We start from the raw sequence: 23497 nt of genomic DNA on the forward strand, positions 1-23497 counted from the left end.
TTTTTAAGTTAATTTTTTCCCCTATTAATAGTAATTTTAGATTAATTCTATATGAACTCTAATTATTTATTGAAATATCATACTAATAGAATTAATTAGTTTATTTCTTAAATAAACTTCGATATTTTAACGATTAAATAAATAAAAAAATTCTCTCAAATGCGAGAAATTATCTGCGGTTTTTTCTCAAGCCATTTTTGTTCAACACCTAGCTACAACATCCAGCTAAAGCGTTCGAGAAAGATTAAGCGTAAATTTGAAATGCAAATTTCAAAACCAAGCGAAGAAAGATTTCATAAACTACAACAGAATATTTATCAAGTCACACTAACAGTGACATATCAATGAAACGAAAATATACTTGGCCAGCTGACGCAACAACAAATATATGTGTGTGTGTGGAGGAAATATATCGATGTCCTTTCCATCCAACAGAATCCTCGAGATTATATAGTAAAATAGACAGAAAAAATTCTCTCCTAAGGTCCTTGGCAGTGTCAGGTCATTCTGCAGACGGTGATGACAATGAAAGGTTCAAGAGGAAGCCGATCATAATACCAACAAGTCCAACCACGAACGCAAGCATGAGGGAGAAGCCTGGGTCAGTCTTTCGATATCTTCGTCTCCTCAGCAAATCCTGTAGGAAAGAAAAAGCTTGGATAAATTGTTGTAAAGGTTTCCTGTGTTATGCTACAAATGGCAGTAGACACATATTAGCTAGTACACAAAAACCTCTTCGTACGTGTGGTGGGGTGTTGGGGTTCTAACACATGGGAAATTTGGTATCATAACGCTGTTTCTCAGCATTAGATATAATTCATTCGAATACATTTGCTCTCAAACAGAAAACATCTAAAATATTCCCAGTGTTTTTTACTGTTCGCATATCCCATGAGCTTTTTTACATTTTCAAGATCTCATAGCAGCCATCTGATAAACAAATTCCATGCCTACAAGTCATCTAATTAAAAAGTTCCTGCTCTGCTTCATTTCAATTGCACAATCACATTTGATCAAGCATTGCCTGCAAATGTCCATTGAAGGATTTTTTGTTGTAAATAATCTAATTTAATATTATTTAAGAAGTTATTTCAAAAGATCTCTATCCCACATTGCAAAGACAACATCTTCTATCTTTTTAAGTTGAAGTTTTTAAACCGCTTCTATTCCCACATTAAAAAAACAAGACTTTTTTTCTAGTATTTATATAGTGAACTATGATATGAGCTGCTAACCAACTAGAAAGGTGATAGGCTTGTGCGTATAAAGTTGGGCTAAGCAAGAGGAAAACCTCCGTTTCCCTCCCAACATGTGAGGCGACGTAGATACTTTCTAAGCCTCTTGTCTCCAATAATAATTTATTTTTTAGCCTTTAAACTGAAACCACAGTTTTTGAAGCTCTTACAATTTATTTTCATAACTATATTTTTTTCCAACAGCTATTTATTTCCTCTTGTGGCTATTTTATTTTCTCTAACAACCATGTTTTAAAGGCTGGTTGCACTCTTTAATTCTCTATTTAATTTCTTCTTGGATGTTACAAACTCTAGGCCTATATATAAACACCTGCACTTTTTAAAGAGGAATATATAATTCATTTTAGGTTGCCCAACTTTTTTCTTTTGCTTTGCCTTGCTGTTTCTACTTCCCTCAATTCTAGAGGAGGAACCTGTTGAAACCTGGAGGATAGGTTTTTGTAGAGGAAATATCTTTAAGGACAGCGTTTGTAACACGCCTCATGTTTTCTATTTGTTGCTTTTCATCTTGTTCCTGTTCTTTCCCCCCATTGTTTCTTTACCAGCATTTTTAACCCTTAGGGATGGTGGAATCCATATGAACTAAGCAAGTTTCAACTAGACTTTCCATAGTAGTTATTTGAGACTGGAGGGTGGGGGGGGATCATAAGTAATTTCTGAATGGTTACGAGGAAATCAGCTGTTTGCGCAAAAAACAGCAATTTACCAACAATATTAGCATACCAACTAAAGAAATATTTAGGTGAGCAATATCTGAGATGCCAAGTACTTGTGAAGTGATAAAGTCTCATAATTGTATTTCTCGAGAACAAACATTTAAATGCCAAAATGGTAGGAGGAAAACTGACTCCATATTCTCAATTCAACAGAAAAAGAAAACAAATAATAATCAAATAACCAGGCTGAAGCACCAAGTGACTAACCAGTTCCTGCTGCAGTAGCTGGGTTTGTCGAACAGCTGCATCCCTTTCATCCTCCAGGAGCTGTACAGCCTGATTCAAACATAAAACAGTGTACTTGAAAAACTTATGTGCATGTGTGTATATGGGTGCATGCACGTGTATAACAAAAAACCTGTCTAGAAATTAATTCAAGGATATGCTTATATGCTTTTCCTGCAAAAAGGCATGGTACAGAGCAAATTTACAAGATTGTGACAGTTGTAAACAAGATCAAGTTGCATAGTGCATGTTGAATGACACAATGTGCATATATAGATGTGTTTCCTTTGAGTAGTTAAAACTGACAATCCATTACCGTTATTCACAATCTTGGAGAATCCAAGAAGAAGCCCAATTCTAGCATATTCAAGTGCAAAGCAATAACAGCAGTCACATACTAGAAGCAGACCAATCAAAACTGCAGCATCTTTATACAGTTAACTTCCTCTATCTTGTGGAATCATATAATTGACAATATATTCCACACCTTGCTATAAAATCGATCCTTGTTTACCAACCATACATTATCTAACCAAATCCAAATCCAATTCTCTCTCGATATGTTCTTCAAAAAATCTGATTTCATGCAGATTATGCCCCCAACTAACAAAGAGGTCTTGGCAGAACTCCCTTACATGAAATTGAGCACAATTCTGTAAAGAAATAGCCCACTTCTTTCTCGAGAAAAGAGGGGAAACATGCTCACTATGACACTCACAACTGCAAAATCATCACATTTTTGTTTTTGTCATGATAATTATTTAAATGCAAATAATAGGTGGTTAACATGTTCTGTCAAGTTTTATTCTGTCATCATTTTCAAACAACTCTTGGAGCATCCATAACCATTCTCATTTTTTGCTCAGGAGCATTGTGTCTAAGCTTGTTCAACTATCAGTTTAGGATCAAGAATTTTTCTCATCAGTACACTTCACTATTAAACCCTTGTGACGGAGGTCAATATGGAATTTTTTATCCATCTAGTACTTTCTTTAAGGAGCCTTTAGTTGCCTTTGTAATGATTCTGTTAATATGCAACACCAGCTTGAATGAAGTCAGTCAAACTCCAGAGTTATGAATGCTATTGTAAAATATAAGATTCTATATTAAGTTGTCTAATGATTAAGAAATAGATTTGATATCAATCAACTCCACTCCTAATTAGGATATATGATTTGATTGTGTTATTGTAAAATATAAGATTCTATATTAGGTTGTCTATAGATTAAGAAACAGATTTGATATTAATCAACTCCACTCCTAATTAGGATACATGATTTGATTTGGTTCTAGATTTCATACCTTGTATTCTCATTTAAATAGGAACCTTGTCTTCTACAGACTATTTTGAATAAAGTAAAAAAATTGAGGTACTTGAAAGGAACTCATGGAAGAGGTCTGTTGTTTAAGAAACATGGGCATTTACATGTTGAAGTCTACACCGATGCAAATTGGGTTGAAAGTATAACTGATAGAAGATCAACTTTTGGTTATTGTACCTATGTTGGAGGGAATTTAGTTACTTAGCGAAGCAAAAAACATGTTGTAGCAAGGAGTAGCTCAAAAGTCAAGTATAGAGAATTGCAAATGGGATTTCTGAAGTTGTGTAGATTAAAATGCTTTTAGAAGACTTGAAGATTCTTAACTCCTTGCCCATGAAGGTGTACCGTGACAATAAGGCAACTATCTCAATTGCTCATAATCCAGTTCCATATGATAAAACAAAGAACGTGCAAGTTGATAAACACTTAATCGAAGAATGATCTGCATGCCATATATATCAACCATTGAGCAAGTTGCTGATGTACTTACAAAGGGACTTTACAAGAAACAATTTAACTACTTGATCGACAAGCTGGCAATGGAAGATATCTTTAAGCTCTTGAGGAGTGTTGTAAAATAAAAGATTCTATATTAGGTTGTCTATAAATTAGAAAATATATTTGGTATTAATCAACTCCTATAAATTAGGTGTCATCCTAATTAGGATAGATAATTTGTTTTGGTTCCTGATTTCATGCCTTGTATTCTCCTTTAATTAAGAACCCTGTACCAACTATTTTGAATGAAGTCAATAAACTGATTTCCAGAGAATACTAATTGTCTTCAAGTACACAGAAGTCCATGCTGTTAGCTAAAATTAGCACACCCCAAATACAATAAAACTCACAGAGGTAGCATCAGGACTTGTTTTGGAGCCCTTCAACAACACTTCATCTTCCAAGTTTCCTTGAGTTGAAGAGGTGGGCATGTATACAACTCTAAGCTTCATCTCCTGTATCACCTTGCCATCACTATCCTTATTAAACTGGCAATAAAATCAATCATTGTTCAAATATAATATCATTTTGCAAAGTCAAGCTAATGAAACATGAATAACTTTTCTTCTTGAAGTTAACACCCTTACAGTATCTGGTGGGAGCTCATCAACATTAGCATGTGGATGCACAATGGTACTCTGTAAGAGAAACTTATCCTTGCATTGCATACCTGGAGGATATTCTCGCTGAGCCTGAAGAGTAACTGAAAATCCAGTAGCTTGTAAACATCAAATATATTCTAACCAATTAAGAACTTTACAACAATTATGTGTTGGCTGGCACATGGCACAAACAAATTCCATATATTCTGGTCAAGGATAAAATTATGATGCTTGGTTCTTCTTTCATTTTAATAGGTTATCAAGGAAAAAACAATCCAAAGCTATTAAATGATCACCTAATAAACATCTCACAAATGGCTGGTTACCACTCTACCCACAGCTCTGATGTGAGAGAATTGTAACCTTTAGTGGACATCAAACATAAATTCACATTTGAATAAATAATTCATAGTTTAAAAGGTCAAGAAAGTCCTACAAAAAGATAGTGACTGGGTAACAAGTGGCACCTTTAATGACAAAAGAGTCCCAAGGCTGTATGACACCAGTGTTGGGCCTCACAAAGTACTTCTTAGGTGAAGTGGTTTTAACCTGGAAAAAAGTGATGACAAAAATGAATCCATCAAAGGCCAACAATGCACATCAATACGGTTTTAATACAATAGTTGAGAGAGCACCTTAAAAGCAACATGGTGCTCTGTGTTGTTCGCAACTTTAAGATCGCAAAAGCTTTGCTTTTCCAGCTCAACTGATTACATATATAACATAATCATAAGTCCAAATGAACTCTATTGACAAAATCAAATCTGAAAGTTTTATAACACACATCAATATCAACACTTTTAGAAGGTATCAACATTTTCAAGAATACAACTTATAATATTCAAGATTAGCATTAAGATTTGCATCAATTATCCATACTTGATGCCAGCAGATATTTGCCATGGATCTGTTTGCAAAATAATTTAATTTCTATCTTTTAATATTCTTTTATTTTTTACCAAGCACATCTCCTTACTTCAGCCAATCAATTTGGGCTCTAATAGCTGAAGTTTCTATGCCTGCAAAGTTTTCAAGTATCAAGAAAAGTGGATCAGATCCAGCTTGGTTTTTAATTAAATTGCGCTCCATCAATTTGATCTTCTTTAAATCCCCATCCTACCTCTTTGAACAACTAATCATCTTTACTGTGTTGTGAGAGAATTCACTTGAATAATAGGCATCTATCTCATTGATGCAGATGACTTAAAAAACATTTGATAGCATGTTAGAAGTTGAGAATGCCACCTGGTACAGTAGTCAAATATGAGGCTAGAAATCTTAATTTTGCACGCAGGTTTGAGACCTGGGAGCAGCCACTTGACACAGAGATGTTAAAACAAAAGCTTGTTGCTTTTCTTTATAAATGGATTTATAAAGAATAAATGTGATTGATATGTACCTAAAACCAGAAACTGTGATTTGCAAAAGGGAGTTTTTACTGCCCACCATACTCAGAGAGAGCTAGAATATAAGTTGGGGTAGCCGGGTAGGGTTATAGTGCCATTTACATCACTTGTCTAGTTTATTACATATCTGAAGCAAGTCAATGAAAATATCACCAATACTTGAAAATTACCACACTTGGTTGCAGGGGACCTACTTCAGTTCTCCCTGCCATGGAAAATTTTACAAGAGGCTATAAAACTGCCCTGAACCTCTATAAGCTGCAGTAGTTGTAGAAAAATCCCAGTGGAATTTCACAAAAAAATAAAAAAAGCCTTTTGAATGTCTTCATAACTTTCATGGAAGGGTTAGGGAACACCTTGGACTGCCAGAAAACTCGTATTCCATTTAAGAACAAGGACATTATTAAATAGACAATCCCAATTAGTTCCAGATCAAGAGCAGCCTAATGGATTATCAAAGTAAATTAAATAACGATTCACTGTCTAGTTGAGATACTATGCAAAGCACGCAACCTTAAATCTGCTCCAATTCTCCCAATTAATGCATGGATTAGTAGAATTAAGCGTGACGAATTTTAATCTCCTTGCCATAAATGAGAACCCGATGCAAGAAATTAAATAGCAAATATAGCACATAAATCAATAAATTAAAATCGTTATTTACAAAAGGAAGAAAGAAAGATGCAACGAAGAAAGTTAAATTAACGGAAGAAAAATAAAAACAGAAAATAAATATGTGTCATGCAGATTTTATATAGGGAGAGAAGCTTACAAATGAACTTGAGGTCATCTGGATGTACAGAGATAAACGGCTTATCACCACCGGTTGTCATATCCCCCCTCCCAACCAATATCACCAAATCTTCCACTAAAAAAATCCAAATCAAAACAATCAAATGAACACAAAAATAACCTTTAAAAAAAATTGAAATGCCCAAATCAATCGAAGAAATTGATGTAAAAAAGTTGTGATAGATTAAAGAGAGCGAGAAAGGGAGTGACATTAATAGTAAAGAAAACTAACATGTGCGTGGTTAAACGAGTGAGAAGGATTAGTTAAAAGCAGCGAGTGAATGAATGGATCGAACTTTCAGGCGCCAATTTCGGCTTTTTTTATCGGTTCAGGTGGCCCGTTCTTCCTTATGCGCTCCGTTTACAGAGAGAAGCAAAGAATCTCTCTGTTAAAAAGGAGAGAGAATTACACAGAGAGGGATGGTCGCTTGGGGTTTTCGTGTAGCCTGGAATCAGAATGGCAGAGCTTTCTTTCTTCTTCAATATCAGTGAGAGAGAGAGAGAGAGAGAGAGAGGGTGTGATGGAACTGACACGTGTATCTACTAAATAATCGAGGGAGGTTCTGTGCAAAAGTTTTTTTTTTTTGGGATATCCCCGTTCCCCACACTGGAATCGAGTACCTATGGGCTATGACGTACCCCTTCTAAAAACTTTTTAATTATTTACTTATTTATTGCTTTTGTGGTGCAAATCCGAATTAAACAATTTATTTTATTTTATTTTCAGGTAGCGAGTCATTTTAATAGGCTAATTTTGTTTATTAACATTAAAAACTTTTAAATTTAGTATAACATAAGTGCCCGGAACATCATTGTTTACCCGTCATGGTTGCAAAACATGATATATAAAAAAATAATGGTTGAAAAATATAATATTTAATAAATATTTTGATTATGAAATGTGACATTTGACACATGTATTTTTAAACTACAATATCTATCTAACTATAAGGTACCTTTAAATAATATACTCTAGACAATATTCAAGTTATTTACTCTATCTAATCTCTAACCTTGACTAAGACCTAAATCTTAATGATCGCTAGTCTATAAATAATAAATAATAACTTAATTCGAACTAAAAATCTAAACACCCATTAACTATAATCCAAATGTTAAACCCAAATCATAACACCACCCATAATATTATCTATAATTGCAAGTTATTTAAACATTAAAAACTAATATTAATATAAGCATTAAATACTAAGTTTAATTTAAACATGAAGCATAAACAATAATTTAAATACCAAACCCTAACCTAATTGATCACTAACCTCGTATCTTTAACTACAAAAACTAATCTTAATCTAAGCATGTAATTCGATCTCCTAACAAAAAAAAAATCTAACATTAACTAATCTGAACATCAAACATCAAATACTAACCTCAAAATTTTAAGGCTAAATTATTAAATTAGTTCTTCATGTGAAATTAGATATTATTAACACCACACTGTTTAGATTAGGTTTTTTTCTTATAAAATTAAACATGGCATAAAAACCATATTTTTTGCAATGTTTCTTTTTTTATAATTTGTGTGGTTTTAGAGTAGTTTTTGATAAAAAAAAAAAAAACAAGGGGTTTTCAGTGAAATGCATAATAACTACAATTTTTATCTAGTTTTCATTTTTTATAATTAATTTTCTACCAAGCATTTTATAGCTAAAATTCCGTTTGAATTTAGGATAAATTGCAGAATAACTACTATTTTTTATTTGATTTGTTAATCTTACAATTATTTGGTTCATGAGACCTATAAAACCAAAAACTTAACAAAACTCAATAAACAATCATATTATCTTTATATATATTATGAACTTTAAAATTTTGATTTCTACTCCAAATATTCCAGTACTCTAATATATATATATATATATAGATTATGAATTTTATATTATGTTATTTTATTAATTATAAATTTACAATTAATTTTAGTGTTTTTAATATGTTTTTAAAAACCCTGAGTAATACAAGATAAATATTAAAAACACTAAAATTAATTGAAAATTCATAATTAATAAAACAACATAACAGGATACATTGATAGCATATAAACAAGTCTAATTATTTATATCTACATCATCTACTAAATGGGTATAACTATCTCTTAATTGAGTGACTTTATCCTCCACCATGATATTATTAAGAGTTAATATTTTTTCAAAGTTTTTAAGTATAGTTAGTAAACAGTGAACCAACAAGATATAAATGTATCATTTGTTATTTTCATTAAGATTATAAAATATATAGACAACATCTCGACCCTCCCATATTAATAAGCCAACATAATACACACACACACACACACACACACACACACACACACACACATATATATATATATATTAAAGGTTTTACATATCAAACTCATCATCTAATATTTATTAATTTCAAAATATTATAATTATTTATGGTATTTTAAATTTATTATGCATGTTACTCGTATTGTAAGTTTTTTTATAGGGAAACCTACTTGAGGTTTGGTTTAATAACCAGACAAATTATACCTATACATCAAATCATATTCTCTTTTATTATAATCATATAATATATTTGATAAATATCTCGTTTCTTTATGCATCCTATCATAATATATAAGTTCAATAGTGGCTTAGCTAATCATAACTATCATTTTTACTCCAGCAACTTACAACGTGAAAAGCATAACTCATATTGATATTAACTAGAATGTGAAAAGCACAACTCATTTTAAAATTAGATTAAAACATTCACTTTGATCTTCAATTTTTAAAATTATAAACTTTCGACCCTTGTATTTTTGAAAATTTAATTTTGATTCAAAACTTTATTTTCCTTGTTTTTTTAGTTAGTTTAAGAGATGAGAGAGAAAGTGGTTGGATTTCAATAGCAGAGAAAGAAATTGACAATAATATCGACCATGAAAAAATACTGATTTGATGTTAACAAATTCCATTCGATGAGGAGAGTTTATATTAAGTGTTCTTTACCATTTTACCTTGCCAGTTATTGTAGATACGAGTTTGGAAAACTTCATGATTTCAAGTTAATTTTGGTTATTTTGGGTTTATTTGAGATTATGAATGGGTTTAACAAGATGTATAGGGTGTTTTCTATGTGTTTTTTAATAAGATATGTAGAATGTTTTCTAAGTGTTTTAGATCAAAAGGTTTAAAAATCAAGTTTTTTAGCCAAAAAACTCATGGTCTAATTTTCTAGTAACCAAGCAATGCGTTATTTACCATAAAAAACAACATATCATCTATATTTTTAAAATTTTTCAAAAATAAAAAATAAGGAGTAGAGCTATACTAAAAGGCCACATGCTTGAGTTTTTTTAAAGCCTAAACATGTTGGGCAACTTAGTCTAAGCCTAAATATCCGAGTCTTATTTTTGCTATTTTTTTGGTTTTTTTTATTTTTTCCCTTACAATCTCATCATTTAGTTGTTTTTTTTCTTCAATTTTAATAGATTCTTAACATCTTTCTATGATGTTTTTTTTTAATAAAACATGATTTAATTTTTACTTAGTTTTTTTTTCCAATTTTGTCTTTGGTAAAATATCATTTAGCAACATAAAATTATAAAATATTTTTAGAATATGAGCAACATTACATAATCTTTTTTTTTATTTGGTATTTAATTTCTTTCATGAGAGTTTCTTTTATATTTGGTATTTAATTGCTTTCATGAGAGTTTCTTTTATATCATTGTTTAATTTAATAAAAAATTATTTTAATGAACACATTTGAGTGCATGACCCATATTGCAAGATTAAAATCCTGTTTTAAAATGCAGTGCAAACCGCGTTTCATAAAATATTGAATTTTTTTATCTTAATTTTTTTATGTTTTCAGATTGTTTTGATGTGCAGATGTCAAAAACAATTTTTTAATATATTTTTAAATAAAAAATATTTATAAAAAACAACCACTATCATATTTCCAAACATACACTTTATATTTTAACCCGCATCTATTTCTTGATTTTTCCAGTTGAATCTTTCATTGTCGCTAACAACTTTGTTTTTTGTGTTTTATTGGCACATATAATTATTTGATTAAATAAAAAATATATCAAAAAATAAAATTATTAAATATAACTAGGTCATGATTCATTTTATGAGATCAAATTTCATGATCTATATCTATTTTTAAATTTTTTAGTTTAGTTATTAATTATCACTAAAGATTATATTTTTTTTATATTTATTAGTACAAATAATTCTCAATTTATTTTATAATCTTTTTAACTTATGAATAAGATTTTTTATATATTTAAAAACATGTTGAAAAAAACATGTATATTTATAATTTTTAACTGAAAAAAATTATTAGACTAGCAGCAAACAGCCAGTCAAATAGTTAGTAATTGTTAACTGGGGACCTATATTTTTAGCCTTCCATTATATGTGTGTACCGTGGTCTGCGGAACTATTCAAGCATAGGAGTCATCCTGGAAACATATAATTTGCACTGTGCAGTCCAGACTGAGCAGTTTTAATTTATTAGATAATAATAGGCATGATTTTCACCTCAGTTGCTGCAATAAATTATCTACTTCATAAACATATCATTAAATGATATGATTTTCACCTCGTAGCTGCAATCAACTTGAACACTCATTTCCAAAGAAATACTATCTGAATTATCCTCTTTATGCAATTTAACGGTATCAATTCTTTTGGACTAATTTAGGCATTGCAGGCTGCAGAGTCAGATTTGGGAGGGGTCTGTTTTGCAGGTTCTGTTCAAATTCTCACGTTCAATTTTGTAGCTCAGGTTTGCATTCCAATATTAAGATGCCGTTTAGGGTTTGATCCAACTTGTTTTTTATTAAAATTTATTTATTTTTATTTTATTTTTATTATTTTTGAATTGTTTTGATAAGGTAATGTCAAAAATATTTTAATATATTTTAAAATAAAAATACTTTAAAAAATAATTTTTACTATATTTTCAAATATTCTTTAATATCCATCACGTCATCAAATCCAAAATCTTTTATAAAAGATGAGCAAAAATATCAAAAAATTATTCCTAGTTTTTGGTTTGATCTCAAATTTTAATTTAAAAAATAAAAAAAATAGGTTTGATTATTTAAAAAAACCAAAAAAATAATTATTTTTTTATGCTCAAAATTATCTTAAATGGGAACAAAATCACAATATCAAAAGCTATTTAGTTGTCAATAGTGAGTTCGTATTATGGTAGGTGATTTTTTCATCGCCCATTCATAAAATTGAGATTTCAAATCTCGTGGCATATTTATTTCCCTATTTATAATTATAGCAACCATTGGAAAGACTTTGAACCTTTGAACCTCCAACGCATTTGGTTACAATCCTGAAATAGGAAGAATAAACATAACAGAGATAAAAATATTTTTGTTTGAAGAGATCAAAATAAATATATAAAAAAATAAATTGCTTCTGAAATAATTTTAGAGTGAAATTGTATATTTTTGAAGCAATAAAAAAAACATGTATTTAGAGAAAATATTTATTATTTTTATTTTTAAACTATTATTATAAAAAACTCTTAATTTTAAAATTATTCAACTAAAACATGTAAGGATAAAAATGGTTATTATCATATTTTTAAAACCTAACTCGATGGTTGATTTAGGGCAAAGCCCGAGTCACAAGTCGTTGACCTGAGTTAACATAAGAATAAAAATAATTATTCTTATAGTTTTAAGCATGATTTGCGAGTCAACTCGAGGCACGTCTCGGGTCACAAGTGGGGTTGAGCGTTAACTTAAGTTAATGTAAAGATAAAAGTAGTTATTATTATAGTTTTAAAACTTGACTTAGGGGTTGATCCATGTCATTATAAAATAAAAAGGTGATTATTATTTTTAAAACATGATTCAAGGTTAGCTTGAGAGAAAGCCCGAGTCATAAATTATGATGATTAATTTAGGTTGATTTTAGTTAATATAACGACAAAAATTCTTATTATCATGATTCTAAAACCTAACTTAGAGGTCGATAGGAGCAAGATCTAGGTCTTAAGTTGAGAGAGTCAGCATGAGTTGATTCGAGTCAGTGTATGAGTAAAAATAATTATTATTATAATTTTAAAATCTGACTCGGGAGTCGACTTAATACAAGGTTCAAGTCATTGGTTGAAAGGATCAACCCGACTAACAATAAAAAAAAAAATAGTTTGGTGAAGCGCGAAAACTAAGGCTAGTTTTAATATTTAAATGAAAAAATACTGTATTTAATTTTAATTTTTAAAGAATTTAGTATATTTATTTTTCAACCAAAATCTTATTTCTCACAATATATATATATATATATATATGTTGTTAATTATCTTTTTTTTAAACCAAATTAAATATCATATTGTAAGCCTTAGACTAAGATAAATATTACATGAAAAAACAATGAAAATGTATCAAGAACTAGTTCAACCAATCTCCAATTCGTTTACATTGTTGAAAATTTCCCCAAGACATATGAATCGGATTAGATGTTTATTTACAACCTTATAATATTTCATTCACGCCTTTCATTAGTAAAAATGCAAAAATAAATGCTTTAAGGTGAGATATGTTATTAATGATGATGATGAAAAATGCAATTTTAGTGAATGTTGTTCTAATAATAATTATATTGGTAGAACACTGGTGTTAGCAATGATAAAAGTATCAGTGACAACAGTTAAATAGCAGTTGTAATAATGATTACGAGGCTTGAATAATTTCATTGATTACAAGTGTTAATGGTGACAACAACGATGATGTTAACGAGACAATGGTAGTTATTTCGATATACATCAAGAGTTCCTTCTTCTTCTTTTTTTTTTCCTGGGTACGTTATATTTTAATTATTAATTTTCACTTATTCTGTTGAAAATAGGTAAAGGTTCTAAATAACTAGTTATTGAGACAATGTGGTGGCGCGTAAAAGCTCCTCCAACCTAAGAAAATCACCTAACTAGTTATTGGAATCATTGGGGTACAAGCTTTCTTGGAAGGTGGTGTGTGTATGCGGCACACCTCCGGTGTATCCATCTCCTCCGACAACTAATTCCTCCTCTCTTTTCCTCTTTTTTTTTTTTTTTCTCTTTTCTTTATCTCGTTTCTTTTTCTCGACTTTTGCATCTTGCATCTGGTTTCCTTTTCATTACCAAAAAAGGATTTTTTTTCTTGACTCATGCTCAATTCTAGTCCTTTTATTTCCAATTATTTGTTAAACAAAAAATCTGAAATAATTTTTGCAATTTCAACATCAACTCAACGTTGAGTCAAGATGTTTTCCTACTCTAGAAAAATGAAAACCTGATAATAAGCTAACAAAAGGAAACTATAAAATCAATTCTCAAAAACAATAAATGTAAAAGGACTGAAATGAAAAGAAAAAACTTAAGGTTATAAAAAAAGGATTTAAAAAAACGAAGTTTTGAGACAAAGTGCTTGAACCAGTACCCTTTTTTTTTTCTCTTCAAGTGGGGATTAAACACCTAACCTTCCTTTTGTTACGAAAGTTTTGAGATCAAGTAAACCTATTCTTCAAAACCATACAGCTAGGACAGGCATGATCAGATGGGTGTTAGGATAAGCACCACCATTAGCAGGACAGTTTCACCAGGTGCAGCAGCTCCACAATGCTTTGTCTGAACCTCTCACTCAAGCTTCTGTCATCACTTCTTTTGCTTGATGCCTCTAGTTAACCATTTAATTCTTTAGTCGATCCTCATTTGGGAAAGGAAAACATGAATAACCGAACAAATACTTGTTTATGCATCAGATAAGTAACATACCGTTGTGGAATAAATTTTTGTTATGTCTATTCGGAGGTGTCATGTCTAATGCATTTAACTGATCATATATATTTCAGTACCATAAAAAACATGTTCTTATCGCCAATAATATTTCGTCCATAAGGTAGTAAAAACCAAAGACCAATCGGCCTTATGGATGATAAAATAGATATCCATCAATTAGAAGGATCAGAATTCTTTCAACCTCCAAGGTGGCCTTCTATAATCAAACAAATAAAATAAAGGATAAAAATTGAAAGTAGCACCTAGTCAGCCTCAAATGACCAATCCAAACGGCTGGATTACAGCAATCTCTCTAAAGAACAGTGGACAATAACGAGGAACACTGGAGGTTGATCCCACATAAAGAGTTTACCCACAATCCTAATAGCATATAGCATCTTATATTATCACTCTCTTCCAACGCTTTAAAAATAAAATAAAAAACAGCAGCAGCTAATGTTGACGCGCGTATATTTGAAGATAAAATTCATCATACCAATTAAGGATGCAAAAATATAGATCGAAGCACATTCTGTAATCCCATGCCCTGGCAGGACAAAATTGCAGCCAGGGCATCAGAAAATGCTATAGCCTGAAATAATTGGTACAAAAACTGAAACATTGTAGTCTCATTCTAGCATATCAAATGTGGCATGCACAAATTTTCACAAAGTGAGAGAAATTCTGTTCTTACAATTCTCTGCAGTCATGGTACACATTTGGAGAAGAAAAGGACCAGAGAATGACAGTATCCATGTTTTCTCATTTAAAAGTGGAGAGTCTGGGAAGCTTGTCCCTCAGATAATACAATCTTGCCCTCCTAACCTTCCTGTGCTTAATTACTTTTATCTCCTTGATGTTTGGCGAGTAGCTGTGGTAGTAAAAGAACCCATTAATCATGTCACAGCCGCTAATTATTGAACCAGGAAAATTATGAAGTAAAATTAGATAAACACACTCAAAAGAAAACTTCAAGATTTTGGTGTTATGAGAACAAGGAAATTTGTTAGAAGCATCTTGATCATGATCATGGATCTACATGCTTGGCATTGGCTTATCTCTTGGCATCAACAGGCTGGATGTGGAATGTGCCACAAAACAAAAGCAGGGGAGCTTCTAGCTTAGTGCCACTACTGTTTTAAAAGCTCAATGATTGTGATTTTATGAATAGAAATCCCGAGTGAATATGTACTAAATCCTTCAGTAATGTTTATTTTATTGCAGATCACATAACAAGCTCATTAAAACCTTAACTATGAAAAAAAGATAAAAAAATTTACTTCCAACTTTTACAGAGTCAAATATTCTTAGATTCATATAGCATTTCAAACAAAAATAAATGGTATTATACACAGAATACTGAATAATAGTCAGCAGACATTGTAAAAATCAGTGCTCTCATCCAAATGAAAGACAGTAGTAGTGTAATCACAGGTTTCATCTAGGAGTTACACAGAAGTTATTCAACTAATAAGATCATCTACGCAAACCAAATGAATAGCCAACATAAAACTGTAAGACAAGGCAAAAGGAGTACTCACAGTGGGAATACGATCTCAACTCCTATACCAGCAATAATCCTCCGAATTCTAATAGTTGTGTGGATACCAGCATTCTGCTTAGATATGACAATGCCTTTGTAAATGGACAGTCTACGCCTATTTTCAGGAACTTCCTGTAAATCAACCACATAAAATCACATCTCAAAAGAATTCTATTTCACCACAAACCAAACACCAACAAGCTAATGCGAATAAGAACAACAATAGAAAACAATTACCAATTTGATTTCCACTATATCCCCTGTCCTTATATCGGGAATCGGCCTTTCCATCTCTGAAGCCTCCACGGCTCTCTTATTCAAAATCTACTCAAATAAATCAATGAACAAGAAATTAAAAACTTAAAAGGTGATTGTTCTTAACATAATTACTATAGAAGCAAACCCAGAACAGATAAAAGTAAGTACCCCAATTATATCTCCAAGCTTAACTCGAGGCTTTCTGGGTTCTTTCACAGCTCCTTCAACTTCAGCTTCCGCTTGAACTTCCTCTTCCTCACTCCCTTCTACAACTACTTCCTCCTCAACATTCTCAGTTTCTTCCACAACTTCTCCACCTCCAGACTCCGACTCGGCTCTCGTTACAAAACTCTGCCTCGAAAATTCCTTAAAAAATACTTCAAGATTCGAACTGAATGGGGTTGAAGAAACCCTAGAGACTGAAAATCTACTAGAAGAAGCTGAGTTGGAAAGATAAGAGCTGCGATTGATTGTTGAAGAAAAACCTAATTTCTTTGGGACAGGCAATTGAGTAGGACTCCTGGGTATAACAGCAAGTGCCTGCAAACAGACACAAAAAAAAAAAAAACAGTAAAAGAAAATTGTATAGATATCGAAATGTTTTTGTGCATAGGTAGAGGAGAGGGAGTACCTGAGGGAGAATTTTAGTGCCCATGTTTGGAGAGGAAAAAACTATAATAATATGGAAGGGAGAGGAAAATTAAAGAGAGGGCATGTTCTTGCCTTCTTGGTTTAGGTGGGAGGAGGAACGCCTTATCCGTTGAATAAGAAGATGAAGAGGGAGGGAGGATGTATCAGATTGTTCTATCCCTTGCACACGCGTGACGTGTATTAGTTATTTGGTTTATTGGGCTTTATATTACTATAATGTCCAGATTTCATATATGGGCCGAACCTAAAGCTCCTTTGGGCCAATAAATTGATATGTATTACTAGGTTCCGGAGCAATCAATTTATGAGTTTTTTTTAGTGGTTGTTTTTATGTATCTTAATTAATTTTATAAATTTTAAAATTAATAAATATATAAATTTTTAATAATTTTAAAATTTTAAAAAATTAAATTAATAATTTAAAAAATTATATTTAAAATCTAATCAATTTAATTATATCTTTCAGCCATGTTTTTCAAGATTTTATCAGTTTTCTTTTCATGCTAGGTGAAGGAGAAATGTTATTGAAGCATCTAGTGGTTTCCTCTTAAATTGAAATGCTGGTGGCCTTGGCTCCAGCAGCAGAAAGTATTCAATATATTGAAATAAATAACCTTAAATCTTATATAAAAATAAAATTGATACTAATTTTTTTTATAATGATATTCATGTACGTATTTTTATCGTATCTAATTATATGTTTTTTGAGAGAAGAAACATCAATGCCAAAGGGGTGTGTGCTCTAAAGTGACAAATCCTATTTTAGGGGAGAGGCACATGCCACGCGGAAATAAGAAAGGTCCTGCGTAAGCATATTAACTGCTTTCTAGGAGTTATTTCATCGCGGTTGACTGCATCTGCGTGGCACCAAAAAGCGTATGATTCCAGTTTCGAATTCCCACCTCTCGCCACGTGCCCTCCGTTTCCTTCTGCCCTGACCCGCCCTCCTTGCTCTCTCTTTCCTCTCCCGCCATTCTCTCCCTTCCTCTCATCTCTCACATAACATAACCCCTCTCTCGCTCCAACACCAGAACTTGAGGAAACCCTCATCCCTACACGCTCTCTTGAATCTCGAACTTAATGAATTCAACAACTACAGATTGATACGCGCTGGAAGCTGAAATTTCTTGAATTTGTTTTGGCTCTTCCCTCTCGACCATTTGTTGCTATCAAAACAAAATCTTATTTGTTTCTTGCTAGTAGGTGATTTTCTTGAGAATTTGATTCTGTTTCTCGTATTATACTTGCTATTGCTTTTATTCATGGCAATATCTGTTTTCTTTCCCGAAGAATGTGGTAGTATCTAGTATGTTCTGTCTTGGTTTAGTGATTGGATAATCCTGTTTGTGAATTTAGAGATGGCTAATAATTTAGATGCAATGAGGAAAATCCCACCTGGGATTTGGCTTATAAGGAAAATAAGAGGCAAAGACTATAGTCTTAAGACACATAGATACATGGTTTTGTTGGTTACTTTCATTGCATATACTAGTTACCATGCATCAAGAAAACCCAGTAGCATAGTCAAGAGTGCATTGGATCCTGAACCCAACAAGACCACAAATGTGTACCCTTGGCCAATTGGAAATGTCTTTGTTAAAGATGAATTCTCGAGTGAAAACAAGGGTAAGTTTGGATATAAAGGTTGGGAACCATTTAATGGGAAAGATGGGACAGAGAAATTGGGTTTGATTGATGTTGCATTTCTTGCTTGTTATTCTTTGGGAATGTTTGGTGCTGGCCATTTAGGTGATACATTGGATTTGAGGTTGTTTTTGACTTCTGGGATGATTGGTAGTGGAATTTTTGTGGGGTTATTTGGTATGGGATACTTTTGGAACATTCATGTTTTCGGGTTTTATTTGGTTATGCAAATGGTTGCTGGGTTGTTTCAAGCCACAGGTTGGCCTTCTGTTGTGGCTGTGATTGGTAATTGGTTTGGGAAAAGGAAGAGAGGGTTAATAATGGGTATTTGGAATGCACATACTTCAGTTGGGAATATTACTGGCTCTCTTATTGCTGCAAGTGTTTTGGAGTACGGTTGGGGATGGTATTTTATTGCTCCGGGCACATTTATTGCAATAGCAGGGATATTGGTTTTCTTGTTTTTAGCTGCTTATCCTGAGGATATTGGATTTCCTTGCCCAAATGGCCCAGCAGCAAGGGCAGAGGCAGTGCCTTGCGATGTAGAAGCTCAGACACAGAATGAAGGTACTGTGGAAGAGGGGAAGAGTACTCCCATCCGAGACAGATCTGGGGCTAGGAGAAGTGTTGGGCTTCTTGAAGCTTGCTTGATACCAGGAGTGATACCATTTGCATTTTGCCTGTTCTTCTCCAAGCTCGTGGCTTACACATTTTTGTATTGGTTGCCGTTTTATTTGAGCCAGACAGGTATTATCTGGCATCCAATTTCCGCTATTAGAATTTTGTATTTCATTGGTTGCTAACCTTGTTTCTTGAATAAGATTTTGTTTGCTGGTTTGTGCTATATTGTTCTTGGATTTTGACTAGCAATACAGAAAGGATTGCAAGTTGCAGGGATTCACTAATTCACTGCAATCAATCAAGCATCAAGGTAGCATGAAGGGCTCTTAGGGGCTAAGATCTCGTTGGTGAACTTAATGATTTTACTCAGCAGGGAGCACCTATTTCATCACTCAATCTGTTGAGTGTTTGATTTTTTGTTTTTTGCTCAAATGAGATTTCCTCAATCTGCAGCTTTCACTTGAAATGATTTATCAAATAAAGCAAAAAAAAAAGTGGGGGGACGGGGTGGGGTTTATTTTACTATTGGAGGCTGTCAGAACAATTCCGGAAGCCTGGAACATGTTTTTGACAGTAGGTTGTGGCCTGTTTGAAACAATGCAGTTTGATGGATCACGTGAACAATTTGTGACTCGTGTTTAATTCGTTCTCTGCAACTGTGACATCACACTTATCATATGTTGAAAATTAAGTTTTGATTAGTCCTTGATCAATTCTTATTGGAGCATTATGTAAGAGTTATGGTCATCATTTTATCTTCATTTAACTAAAATTTTGACTTTAAAGTTTAAATTAAAAATGTGTTGTATTCTGCAATTTCTTGTTGACATTTTAAATTCTAACTTGTCATCTGCTTTCGTACCAGTTTCACTTTACTATATCTGTTGACATGCTTATCAGTTAATTTTGAGGACTTGTCGCAAACCGTTAAATCTTGTTACATCATGATGCACATAGCTTTTTGGGGGGCTAGGCATTGGCTTTAGGGGACCATTATAAAAAGCAGTTTCAAACTTCCAGTTGCAAGTTTGAAATAGTAATAGATTGTGGTACAATTGCTTGACTAATAAAAATTCCTAGTTCAGCCATGCAGGGGTTTTGAGGATGGTCATGTAGCCTCACTATAGAGCTGCTTTGCCACCTGTTACTAATAATGAGAAGTAGAACATGAGATTAACTAGGCTCGAGAGACGTAGATGAAACTCATCACTGAAATCCTTATATATCAAATCAAGCATATAATCTGCATAAGGATATTGTCACTGGAATAGAGCATTCACAGTAATTGGATGTTTTCTTGCGAACACATACAATTTTCAAAATAAGTTTTTGCAAGCTGTCAGAAATCTTTACAAGATTATCCTGTTTTGTACACTTAAGAGTCCAAGTTTTTAAAACTGCAGAAATTGGTGGAGAATATATGTCTGTGAAGTCAGCTGGAAATCTCTCAACCCTGTTTGATGTGGGGGGCATTGTTGGTGGAATTCTTGCTGGCCATATATCTGATAAACTTAGAGCTCGGGCTATCACAGCAGCCAGTTTCATGTATGCTGCAATTCCTTCTATGCTTTTATACCGCTTATATGGGAATCTATCACGGACTGTGAACATTGTACTCATGATGATTGCTGGCTTATTCATAAATGGGCCATATGCACTTATCACAACTGCAGTATCTGCTGACCTTGGTACACACAGTTCTCTTAGAGGGGATTCTCGAGCATTGGCAACAGTCACTGCCATTATTGATGGTACTGGATCAATTGGTGCAGCTCTTGGTCCTCTTCTCACTGGGTTTCTTTCAACTAAAGGATGGAATACAGTTTTTGTGATGCTGATGCTCGGTGCTCTTATTGCGGGGCTTCTCTTATCACGTCAGGTTGTGGTTGAAATTAATGAGAAAACATGTAAATCAATGCGTTCATCCAGTGGACAGCAAAGTTCTGAAGGTAATGCAATACACTGACTGAGATCATCCGCCTCACAACACACACTGACACAGACAGAGTACAGTTATATAACTTTTTATCTGAGTCCGTAAGGTTTATTTGAGTTAAATACTACTTACCTAGCATAACCCATGGTACATGAGAATGAAAAAACAAGAAAAATAATAATAATAGAAAACTCATTCTTGAGGAAATTTCTGATGTGATAAATCGGCCAAGAATGAATAAGGTCAACTGAGGTTCTAAATATGTTAATGCATGGTTTCTTTGAATTTCGTTCTCCTTCTATCACCTACAAGATAGGATTAAACCTCATTTCCTTTCAGTTAAAGAACTCAATATTGGTTTTTTTTTTTCCACGTCTTGTCTTAAGCCCCGCACCCTTCATATGAAGTTTCAAGCAATCAAGAGTTTGAAAAGGTCAGGAAACAGTTTTCCTTTCATATCTATCTATGGGTTAGCTATCCTGAGAGAGATTCTGAAATCCACATTAATCTCAAGTTATAGGCCAGTAAACCTTGTATGGCAATACAACTTCCATGGAATCCTGAACTGGACGAAAATATTCTGTATTTTTATACGTGGTTCACAGCATCCACAAGCCTATTGATGGTCCTGTGAAGAAGAGCTAACGATTTGAAGTGGTAGGAATAAGAAAGGGTAGGTGGTGGGAGGGTTAGAATATATGATGATGCCTGCTAGTTTACTTTTGTATGCAGGTATTTACTTTTGTAGTTTGACTCCAACTAGTTTGGGAATGAGTAGAAGTTAAAACTAAACTAAAAGTGATATATTATTTTCACATTGCTTCCATGATTCTTATTTGGTCACTGCTAATCATTTCAATTCTTTCAGTGGCAGAACTGAATTTCCTGCCTCGATCCACTTATGTCATGGTATAATGGTTTCTTCTATACAAGTACATCAAGTCTAAATAATCTGTGCTCTCCATTTGTTTTGCAGCTCCTCCATCTCAACCACTTCTAGGTGATCAAAGATGAAAATCAGGTATAACCTCATGAAGCTCTTACAACACGAGTTAATCAAGAACTAAGTTAGAAGACAGGCTTATTAGAATACTCAATTATGTGTCTTAAATAATGGGCTCGAAGATGTGTTTCTGTAAAATCTTGATAGATATGGATATGGTTAGTAGTGCTCTTTTTTCTGCAAGATGAATACTACTAATGAAGTATAAGCCTGGTCTGTCTATTTTGGTTTGAAGGACCCTGAGTGTAAACTGACAGAAGATGGAATCCACTGTTTGTAAATAGTTTCCATTTATACAGAGCATCCTGTTAATTAGTGTAACGTTGAACATATATTTTAAGGTACATTCCTGTGAAATACGAGAGCAAGTTTATACTTGCAATAGCTAGCAAGACATGCAAGCACGTCTTTTTCGAAAGCACCGAGACATACCCACCAACCTGAATCATGAGTCTTGGAATTATAAATAATCCTATCTTGCATTTATCTCATCAGGTCTGTCTTACTGGGTTCAGAAAAGGAAATTCAATAAATCTCCTCTTTTGTTTTCTTTATTGGAAAAGAAACACAATGAAAGTGAAGCTTTAAACTTTAAAGCCATGATCAATCACGCTATAAACCAATTCTTATGTCATTGTTTCTTATTTCTTTTATAGGCTATTTCATCCAATCTTTAGTTTTCTCTAAATTCGTTTGTGTAATTAATGAGTCAATATAGAAGAATTATAGCCCATATAAAAGGATAGTGATGCTAATAGTATAATAAGAAAGAAAGTCTCAAATGATAAATTAAAATTTGGTAAATCATGATTGCATGTGGGAGGAATTAGCTCTGAAATTTCTCTTGGTTCTATTAAGAGATTGTTTGTTTATGAGATAATGTTTGTGTTTTAAGTAAAACGTGAAGCAACATGTTTGGTAAAATAAAAACATGATTTATTGTTTATAAGCCCCATTGTTTACTGCGTTTGCAACGCAGGGTGAAGCAGCTTATTGCTTTTGTTGCAAACTGCGTTACAACGTAATAACTAAAGATGCACAAGAAGAAGAGCAGAAAGAGAGAAAATGGAAGTTGACTAGCTCTTCCCCTTCCCCTTTTCTTTCTTCTACACTTCCATGTCTCCACTATTCTTCAACGTGAATAGTGGAGACTCCACTGTTCATGTTGAAGAATAGTGGAGAGCAACTCCCTCATTACCGTTTTGAGCCGCTAGCTCTTTTCTTTTTTCTCCACCTTTTTCTTCTTCTTTTGCACTTGCATGTCTC

General features: G+C 32.8%; 3 protein-coding genes across 4 annotated transcripts; 1 reads left to right on the forward strand and 2 right to left on the reverse strand.

Moving 5' to 3' along the window:
* Nucleotides 1–268: 268 nt before the first annotated feature.
* Nucleotides 269–7352, reverse strand: LOC105141891 (vesicle-associated protein 2-1-like). The gene is made up of 8 exons (XM_011049274.1): nucleotides 7050–7352; nucleotides 6798–6893; nucleotides 5255–5325; nucleotides 5087–5168; nucleotides 4605–4720; nucleotides 4368–4505; nucleotides 2180–2248; nucleotides 269–637 (listed from the first exon to the last, which is right to left on the reverse strand). The coding sequence occupies exons 2-8, from the start codon at nucleotides 6856–6858 to the stop codon at nucleotides 503–505; spliced, it is 672 nt and encodes a 223-aa protein (XP_011047576.1). The 5' UTR covers nucleotides 6859–6893; nucleotides 7050–7352; the 3' UTR covers nucleotides 269–502.
* A 7415-nt stretch (nucleotides 7353–14767) lies between these two features.
* Nucleotides 14768–17194, reverse strand: LOC105141892 (50S ribosomal protein L19, chloroplastic). Of its 2 annotated transcripts, XR_845470.1 has the most exons (6): nucleotides 17008–17194; nucleotides 16545–16916; nucleotides 16356–16442; nucleotides 16117–16250; nucleotides 15270–15446; nucleotides 14768–15122 (listed from the first exon to the last, which is right to left on the reverse strand). XR_845470.1 is itself a non-coding variant. In XM_011049276.1 (5 exons), exons 1-5 carry the CDS (start codon nucleotides 17029–17031, stop codon nucleotides 15338–15340), a joined length of 726 nt encoding a protein of 241 aa, XP_011047578.1. In that variant the 5' UTR covers nucleotides 17032–17194; the 3' UTR covers nucleotides 15030–15337. The 2 variants fall into 2 exon arrangements, 1 of the variants encoding a protein (XP_011047578.1); XM_011049276.1 differs by having other exon boundaries at nucleotides 15030–15446.
* A 561-nt stretch (nucleotides 17195–17755) lies between these two features.
* On the forward strand, nucleotides 17756–22649 carry LOC105141893 (putative glycerol-3-phosphate transporter 4). Its single transcript, XM_011049277.1, has 3 exons — nucleotides 17756–19418; nucleotides 20696–21241; nucleotides 22205–22649. The coding sequence occupies exons 1-3, from the start codon at nucleotides 18386–18388 to the stop codon at nucleotides 22240–22242; spliced, it is 1617 nt and encodes a 538-aa protein (XP_011047579.1). The 5' UTR covers nucleotides 17756–18385; the 3' UTR covers nucleotides 22243–22649.
* Nucleotides 22650–23497: the final 848 nt, after the last annotated feature.

Source organism: Populus euphratica, unplaced genomic scaffold (assembly GCF_000495115.2).
Source record: "Populus euphratica unplaced genomic scaffold, PopEup_1.0 scaffold134.1, whole genome shotgun sequence".
NCBI lineage: Eukaryota > Viridiplantae > Streptophyta > Magnoliopsida > Malpighiales > Salicaceae > Populus > Populus euphratica.

Coding starts and splice junctions, on each gene's coding strand:
- LOC105141891 (XM_011049274.1), bottom strand. CDS start 6,858: ATGACAACCGGTGGTGATAAGCCGTTTATCTCTGTACATCCAGATGAC. Junction 4,721..5,086: donor GGACTCTTTTGTCATTAAAG/GTGCCACTTGTT, acceptor CTGGATTTTCAG/TTACTCTTCAGGCTCAGCGA. Junction 638..2,179: donor AGCTACTGCAGCAGGAACTG/GTTAGTCACTTG, acceptor TCTTTCCTACAG/GATTTGCTGAGGAGACGAAG.
- LOC105141892 (XM_011049276.1), bottom strand. CDS start 17,031: ATGGGCACTAAAATTCTCCCTCAG. Junction 16,443..16,544: donor AGCTTGGAGATATAATTGGG/GTACTTACTTTT, acceptor TTATTTGAGTAG/ATTTTGAATAAGAGAGCCGT. Junction 15,447..16,116: donor GTTGAGATCGTATTCCCACT/GTGAGTACTCCT, acceptor TTACTACCACAG/CTACTCGCCAAACATCAAGG.
- LOC105141893 (XM_011049277.1), top strand. CDS start 18,386: ATGGCTAATAATTTAGATGCAATGAGGAAAATCCCACCTGGGATTTGG. Junction 19,419..20,695: donor GTTTTATTTGAGCCAGACAG/GTATTATCTGGC, acceptor TTAAAACTGCAG/AAATTGGTGGAGAATATATG. Junction 21,242..22,204: donor TGGACAGCAAAGTTCTGAAG/GTAATGCAATAC, acceptor TTTGTTTTGCAG/CTCCTCCATCTCAACCACTT.